The sequence below is a fragment of the Mizuhopecten yessoensis genome, unplaced genomic scaffold, assembly GCF_002113885.1.
Source record: "Mizuhopecten yessoensis strain PY_sf001 unplaced genomic scaffold, ASM211388v2 scaffold10987, whole genome shotgun sequence".
NCBI classification, from domain to species: domain Eukaryota; kingdom Metazoa; phylum Mollusca; class Bivalvia; order Pectinida; family Pectinidae; genus Mizuhopecten; species Mizuhopecten yessoensis.
Genome location: NW_018408821.1, coordinates 199,926 through 208,827, shown reverse-complemented (window position 1 = coordinate 208,827; position 8,902 = coordinate 199,926). Strand labels below are relative to the sequence as shown.

Genomic DNA, 8,902 nt, shown 5'->3' with positions numbered 1-8,902 from the left:
GTCGATGTCAGACCCATTGACAGCACTTATTTTGTATCGTTGTTTACTTACGTCGATGTCGGACCCATTGACAGCACTCATTGTATCGTTGTTTACTTACGTCGATGTCAGATGCATTGACATCACTTATTTTGTATCGTTGTTTACTTACGTCGATGTTGGACCCATTGACATCACTTATTTTGTATCGTTGTTTACTTACGATATCAGACACATTGACATCACTTATTTTGTATCGTTGTTTACTTACGATATCAGACACATTGACATCACTTATTTTGTATCGTTGTTTACTTAAGTTGATGTCAGACCCATTGGCAGCACTTATTTTGTATCGTTGTTTACTTAAGTTGATGTCAGACCCATTGGCAGCACTTATTTTGTATCGTTGTTTACTTACGTAGATGTCGGACCCATTGACATCACTTATTTTGTATCGTTGTTTACTTACGTCGATGTCAGATCCATTGACATTGTATCGTTGTTTACTTAGGTCGATGTCAGACCCATTGAAAACACTTATTTTGTATCGGGGTTTACTTACGTCGATGTCAGATCCATTGACATTGTATCGTTGTTTACTTAGGTCGATGTCAGACCCATTGAAAACACTTATTTTGTATCGGGGTTTACTTACGTCGATGTCAGATCCATTGACATTGTATCGTTGTTTACTTAGGTCGATGTCAGACCCATTGAAAACACTTATTTTGTATCGTTGTTTACTTACGTCGATGTCGGACCCATTGACAGCACTTATTTTGTATCGTTGTTTACTTACGTCGATGTTAGACACATTGACAGCACTCATTGTATCGTTGTTTACTTACATCGATGTCAGCCACATTGACATCACTTATTTTGTATCGTTGTTTACTTAAGTCTATGTCAGACCCATTGGCAGCACTTATTTTGTATCGTTGTTTACTTACGTAGATGTCGGACCCATTGACATCACTTATTTTGTATCGTTGTTTACTTACGTCGATATCAGACCCATTGGCAGCACTTATTTTGTATCGTTGTTTACTTAAGTCTATGTCAGACCCATTGGCAGCACTTATTTTGTATCGTTGTTTACTTAAGTTGATGTCAGACACATTGACAGCACTTATTGTATCGTTGTTTACTTACGTCGATGTCAGACCCATTGACAGCACTTATTGTATCGTTGTTTACTTACGTCGATGTCAGACCCATTGACAGTTACTTACGTCGATGTCAGACCCATTGACAACACTTATTTTGTATCGTTGTTTACTTACGTCGATGTCGGACCCATTGACAGCAGTTATTGTATCGTTGTTTACTTACGTCGATGTCAGATGCATTGACAGCACCTATTTTGTATCGTTTTTTGTTTAAGTCGATGTCAGACTCATTGACAGCACTTATTTTGTATCGTTGTTTACTTAAGTCGATGTCAGACCCATTGACACCACTTATTGTATCGTTGTTTACTTACGTCGATGTCGTGTCCATTGACAGCACTTATTTTGTATCGTTGTTTACTTAAGTCGATATCAGACCCATTGACAGCGCTTATTTTGTATCGTTGTTTACTTCCGTCGATGTCAGACCCATTGACAGCACTTATTGTATCGTTCTTTACTTACGTCGATGTCGGACACATTGACATCACTTATTTTGTATCGTTGTTTCCTTACGTCGATGTCGGACCCATTGACATCACTTATTTTGTATCGTTGTTTACTTACGTTGAGGTCAGACCCATTGACAGCACTTATTTTGTATCGTTGTTTACTTACGTAGATGTCGAACCCATTGACATCACTTATTTTGTATCGTTGTTTACTTACGTTGAGGTCAGACCCATTGACAGCACTTATTTTGTATCGTTGTTTACTTACGTCGATGTCGGACCCATTGACATCACTTATTTTGTATCGTTGTTTACTTACGCCGATGTCGTACCCATTGACATCACTTATTTTGTATAGTTGTTTACTTACGTCGATGTCGGACACATTGATAGCACTTTTGATCTTTTCGAAGCCTATTTCCAGCTCCAGAATCCTCTCCTGGCGCTCAGCCTTCTCTTGTTGCAGGCGCGCTGCCTTTGTGTCTACAAGTAACCAACCATACAGCATCTCAAACTCATGGCCGTTTGACACGATACGTATTCAAATGTAAGAAACATTTGATCGTACATTATTATGCACATATATTTTTTAACTAGAATTAGTTTTAGATTCTGTTTCTATAAAGACATCGATTTTCTCATATGACACTGACTTAAAATAATATAGAATAATACAAAACAACAATAAATAAATAAAAACTATGAAAGTGGATAAGAAAAGTCCAAAGACAATTTAGCTACACAGGCGTCTCTCTGCCTCAGGATTTTGTTCTCTTCTATAGGGTTAACGTTATGACAACACAATCATATGTAAACCAGTCTGATATATTACTAATCCTTTTAATTTTACATGGACATTTTTTTTCGCGTTTTGTAAAAAAATCGCTTCGCACTGTTAAAATAAAATAGACTTAATTAAAGCTGTATCAGAACGTTCGGCAACAAGTTCGTGGGGTTGATATTTCGCTAATTATTTTCTCATGTCACGTATTTAGCGAAAGCGAAACCTCCGTGAAATCAACGGATTCATGCACATATGATTGCCTTTATATATCTATTTCCGAATCTCTTTGCTTACACTAAAATAGCTTACCTGTCGTATCGGCAATCAGATTAACTTTAGCCTGTAAAGTAAACAAAGATATTAGAAGTTGCGTAGTACAATGGAAACAAAGTTATCCGCAGATTTGTAAAAGTTATGTTCAGAACGATATAATTTCTCATTGCAGATTCATCGGCAACCAGATTAACCAATAGACGCCTATACTCACTCGTTTCTCGCCTCGTTCAACCGTTTCTTTCCTCTTCTCTACTTCTTTTCTCGTTTCATTCAACTGCATATCCCGTGCCCGCTTAGCCTGGTACATCTCGCGTTCCATAACGTGGAGGTCCTTCTACAAAGACGTGAAAAGAACATTGTGGTAAGTTTCCTAATTTTTAGATATTCCATCAAGCTCCTCTAAATTACACATGTGCCATAGAACATATATTAAAACCGTTCTACATAATTGTAGTATATCGACTATATATGGCTGCCATGACCCACGTGATTACGTTACCATTATCATGACGTCATGATTGTAACGATACCGCTGACCTTCTCCGATTAATGCTTCATTTACTACACACACTTATTTGAGCCCTATTACAGCACTGTACATATACCTACCCTGGACTCCTCGCTCGCTTTAATGGCCTTTTCGTTCATCTGGTGTAATACCCCGAGTTCGGAACTCGCGTCCCCTACGATTTGCTCTAGAAGGTCCAGACGGGCAGGGTAATTCCGTACTTCCTACAAAAGCAAAGGTTAAGATTCATTCCATTATTTCATAGTTTCTAGCGAAAAAAGAAAAAGACATTTAACTAGCAGATACACACTTCTAAACTATAATTAATTACATCCGAAACTTAAGCAAGACTCCCAGAGGTCTTGTATTGGGCATGTATCGTTCAGTCATGGCAAATTATATATTACAAATACTTCCCTTTTAGAAGTCTTTCTCTCGGTACCAATGGACAAAACACTCTCTATAAAACATCTCATTTCCTGCTCCAAAGGACACTCCATAGCAAAGGTTGAAATGCGATTACCTGGTCAAGGGGAGTAGGCTTTTAAGGATAAGGTAACACCCAACCCCTTCCCCGCCGCTTTCCCGGCATTGCCGCCCAGCCTTCTATTTATGTATACAGCAAGGTCCCGAGAACCCAATAGAATTGGATTTTTTTGTGGTTAATTGCCTGTGTGATCATGGAACAAAGTAAACAGGTGTGAGTCCAAAGACCTGAACCACTCCTGATAGCAGGGGTGTATTCGTTTATCTATGCCTAGCAATTGTTACATATTGCGATAGGATAGGAATCTTGACTGTTTTCATGTTATGACCCAGGAACTAAGTCACCCGGTGTAGGGCAAATACCAATTGCCAATCCTTTTAACATCATTGAGTTTGTTTCTTCATGCCTAGCAATAGTATACGAGGTTATAGGAAAAGAATCTCAACCGTTCCCATGTTATGACACACGGAATTTAAAGACAGTCGGGGTTTTGCTGAACAACGGACAAATTCTTTTACCACAATTGTATTGATGTTTTCATGCATGTATGGCTACTGGATGGGATCTCAACCATTTCTTTGCAGTGACTAAGGTATAGTTTCTTGGGACGGGATGGGACAGATCCCGAAACAAATTCTGGTGCTAGTAGCATGGGACTAAGTCACCAGGGGCATGGCTTGGCCCGGAGACCGATCCTAGTATCATAATTGAACGCATGTCTCTTCGTGCCAGAAAATTGTGTTGGCTTTCTGGCTATATAATCTAAAACATTGATGAGTTAACTTTCGAAAAAAATTGTACTGTCTATCCGAAAACATTCCATAATAACGTGTTTATTTTGTAAAAGGAATATGTTTCAATTTTCTCCCATACCTCTTGCATGTGCATCATGATCTCTTCATATCGCCGTGAAATGTTGCGGGCCGCTTCGTACTTGATTCGTGCCTTGTCCATCTCATTTTGTAATCGGCGGATCTCCTGCAAATAATATGTAAATACTCTTATTCTATAGTCGGCGGACATCTTGTCATGGAAGATATTTACATATGTTCTGCATTGTCACTATCGTCACATCAAAGAATTATGAAACCATAAATAATGAGATCCCGGGGTCTGAACTGATGATTATGTTGTGATATATATTGATATTGTGACGTAAACATCATAACATTCCTACCAAAAATGTCCTGATAGGCCATACACAGAAAGAAATACTGCATGTGATTTTTTTCCCTAGCGGTAACTGTTCGGGTCTTTCCGTCATACTGCTCCGTCATACTGTAAGAGTAATGGGGGACCAACCATGACGTGACGTCAACATTCAAAGTATGACGGAAATTCCCGAATCATTCCCGATGGACGATATCGACTAACGGGCTGCCGATATAAACGCACTTTTATTCCCACAAAAATGTCTGTATAACCATTTCGTAAAACGTTTTGGTTAAAATGCATTATCAACCTAAACCAACCAAACATATAGAATAAATGCAACTTAATTTTGGCTACTTTGAACACTTCAACAACAACGGGCACACAGTAACGGATCTCAAAATTGTAGGAATAGAAATGGTTTAGAAGCCCGGAGTAACATATAGGCGGGAGAGGGAGCGATTTCATATTAACAAATACGGTACCCTCAACCAATTGAATATGCAAGACCACACACTTGTGCTTTTCTAACGAATCAGAATGCGCGAGTTTATTGCGCAGACGTAATTATTCGTCCGCGCATAGTGGTCTTGCTTTTATCACATACCTTCCGTATTTGGTAGAGATCGATACAAAGATTTCATAAACTTTAATATTTTTTGCAAATACCGGGAACTTTTCAGTTCGCCATGACAAGGGGATTCCCATAAAAAGTAGTTCCGGCTAGTAGTAGGTCAATACAGAACGCTGTATTTCATGGTCTGAAAATTGATTGCAATACTATAACAAGATTCAACAAGTATGTGATAAAAAGGAATAAGAAATTGGTATGGGAAATTATGACGTCAAAATGACATCTATGACGTCATAAGGTAGCTTCCTTAGTGATGGACATAAACATTAAGGCATTTGATAAAGATGTCTGTGCCATTGAAACGTTGTGCCAAAGAATCATATTCAATGAACTTGTTTAGTCTAAAAGACTTAAAAGAAAAGGGATTCAAATGCCTATTTTCAACGCCTATGATCGGATTTGAAGTCGGGTGTAATCTTCAAAGGACAAGTGTCAGACTAGTGATTGGTCATGGTTTTTTTTTTTATCTGACACCAATCAAATAGCTAGCCGCGTGCCTTCATTTTTGCTATGACATACATACAGGGGTGTAGAGAGCGAACGTGAGCGTAACCCCTGGATATCGGGGATGTCTTATTACATTTCTTACCCCCTCCCTGTCCACGTTGTAGTCGGTGTGACAGATTGTCTTTATTTGTTTCGCTGTGACTCGTAACTCGCATAGGCGTTTCTCGCGCTGGTTGCGTTGGTACTGCAGATCGTTCAATCGTTTGCTCGCCTCGCACACCTTTTGGTCCATCGTACATACGGCTTCCTGCGTAGTCACAGCGTAGCAAGTAAACAATATCACATCAAATCAAGATTAGTAGATTAAGTAGAAAAAATCGCATCATTAGAGGTTTGAAGTGCATGTACGAAATAACGTCATAGAAAGATTAAATGGACACAATTACGTCAAAGCAAGGGCAAGGTTGAGATGGAATAAAAACACGCAATAGGATAGTTATAAAGGACAAAAAGATGCAATAGCAGATCATAATGGACCATATAAAGTCATAAAAAGTTTATGAATCATGGTTTAGTCATCTATTCTTACTGCTACGTTATATGAAGATTCAATCATCGTTGTGAATCAATCAAACTTTGTGACTCATATTGAGTCAAGCATTATGTGTTGTGACACGTTACGAGTCAATTACACTGACGCCGTGTGAGTCGATCATACTAAGTGATATGGTATTGAGTCAATTACGCTTACGCGTTATGAGTCAATCCTACTAAGTGACAGTGAATGAGTCAATTACACGGACGCGATATGAGTCAATCGTTATCAGTGACTTGGTACATCGTTCTAACTGTCACAGCAGGAGTCAGTCATACTTAATGACACGGTATGAGTCAATCATATCTAGTGACACGGTATGAGTCAATTATACTGACGCGATATGAGTCAATCATACTAACTGTCGCAGCAGGAGTCAATCATACTTACTGTCACGATAAGAGTCAATCCTATTTGGTTACACCGTATGAGTCAGTTATACTTAATGACACGGTGTGAGTCAATCATTTATACTTACTGCAACGGTATATCTTTGCATAGACAGAAGTTCTTTCCGTCTGTTCTGGAATACTGAGCGTATGACCTTCTTGTCGCCCTAAAATTATTGGGGGGGAAAAAATCATTTTTTCATGTTTTGAAGCAGACTTTGCATTTGTTAACATTGCATCGTTACAGTGAAATACCTTATTAATATTTATCATGAAAAATTGCAAAAATTCAAAAACTGAAAATATCAGTTGAAAATTGTTTTGTTGCAAGTTCTAAAGATATATTTGATCTCCGTTTATTATGGTATCAATTTTGTGTGATAGAACCAATCTAATTTTGATATTTATAAGTATTTTTCGTGATGGTTATACATGAAAAGGGATTATCTTAGTAACCCTATTAACATTTAGAAACTAATCTTTAATTTCCTTTTTCACCCCATACTTACATTGATGCTTTTTGCCAAGGTAATACGCTTTAATTTGTTTTCGGCTCGAAGTTTCGCGATCAGTTGTTCAAATTCAATCTTCTTTTCTTCAGAACTTTCATAAAATGCTTTGGCGTCGCGTTCTAAACAATGAAAATAATTGATAAAGGTAAGTGTTGTTTCAACAATGAGCATTTTTTTAGTATGATAAAATGTTTTACTCCGGTTTCAATATAGATTTCCCACCTTTTTCTTTTGATTTCCTTTGATTTCGCCCTACCGACTTTATTTCACAAAAATGATTAAACAATATTTGCCAAATTATGTAAATTACTCTTTTTGTTCCCTGCTTTTTGTTCCCTGTAGAGGGTTTTAATGTGAGAGGAAATGAGAAGATCCGAATAAAACCAATATGGTCGGACAGGTGATCTTTGGATGCAGGTCCACACCTGATCGAGAAATCGAACCACGGCGAAAGCACTGTCCATTGGACCGTCCGACCACCCTACCAAAATTACTTGACATATTGTGCAGAATTAAAAATTAGCAGTTGCCTATCCAGACCGCGGACCGGATAAATAGTTACAGGACGTTTGTTTGGAGTTACCCTGATGTGAATAGTAAAATAAGGTATTGGTCCACAGTTTACTGTGTTTATGTGGATACCTACCTTTGAGGTTGAGTTTTCCTCGGACCTCTTCCACCTGTTCGGACGTTGTGCTTGTCCAGGCGGTCACATCCAAACCCTTCGATTGAACGTTCTGCGGAGGCATTTCGCCACGAGCGCGAGGGAAGCGCTGTAAAAATACAAATAGGGTGAACGTAAAATAAGGTAACGTTACATCATTTTCTAAACCTTGACTGCAAGGATTTTCTTTTCAGGTTAGTCTCAGATTCCCTGGTACACTCATCAACACCAGATTTTCAAAAATTGATGTTTGAAAATGGATGTTTTTTGAGCATCGGCTATATCGGAATATCCTATCATTTGTTTGACATTATAATATCATTTTCGCATTTGACGACGCATGATTGAGTCAATGAGCCGTTTTAGGTTAAAAAAAGTAAAAGTAATGTCCATTAAATAAAATCTAATTAGTGCACCAAATATGTTGTTTCAAATATATTTCAAAAGAGGCGAAATCGTAAAAATCGCTAAAAATGGAGTGTACTTACAGTTACAGTCACTTGAAACGGGTCGTTTGACCCCCCGATGGACACAAATGATGAGACGTCATCATTTTACGTAGGAATTGATGACGTAGCAATTTGGAGTGTACGTCAAACTAAGTGGCGGAATTTCCTGATACAGCTTTGCAAGGCGAACTGATAGAAATCTCCAACCTTTTCATAACCCTAATTACACAGTGACGCATTTAAAAAAATAATTAAAACTTAATAGGAAATTGGTAGACGCAGACATTATTTATTCTTTGAGTAAAGTATTTTTTCTAATGTTTGGATGACAATGTTGTTTGCGTATTATTTTACTGTGTCCACGAGTTTTTCTTTGAGCGGCGAGATCGAACAATCCCTCAA

General features: G+C 38.1%; 1 protein-coding gene across 1 annotated transcript in view; it reads right to left on the bottom strand.

The window, feature by feature from the left end:
• Window positions 1-8,621, bottom strand: part of LOC110464395 (MAR-binding filament-like protein 1) — an 11,024-nt gene extending 2,403 nt beyond the window's left edge. Inside the window, exons 1-10 of the mRNA XM_021519590.1 lie at window positions 8,540-8,621; window positions 8,034-8,160; window positions 7,385-7,506; window positions 6,965-7,042; window positions 6,034-6,198; window positions 4,532-4,636; window positions 3,273-3,395; window positions 2,875-2,997; window positions 2,697-2,727; window positions 1,613-2,086 (exon numbers count right to left, since the gene is read on the bottom strand). Of these exons, the coding sequence (XP_021375265.1) occupies window positions 1,613-2,086; window positions 2,697-2,727; window positions 2,875-2,997; window positions 3,273-3,395; window positions 4,532-4,636; window positions 6,034-6,198; window positions 6,965-7,042; window positions 7,385-7,506; window positions 8,034-8,136 (1,324 nt within the window). The 5' untranslated portion in view covers window positions 8,137-8,160; window positions 8,540-8,621. The remainder of the gene's footprint in view (window positions 1-1,612; window positions 2,087-2,696; window positions 2,728-2,874; window positions 2,998-3,272; window positions 3,396-4,531; window positions 4,637-6,033; window positions 6,199-6,964; window positions 7,043-7,384; window positions 7,507-8,033; window positions 8,161-8,539) is intronic.
• Window positions 8,622-8,902: the final 281 nt, after the last annotated feature.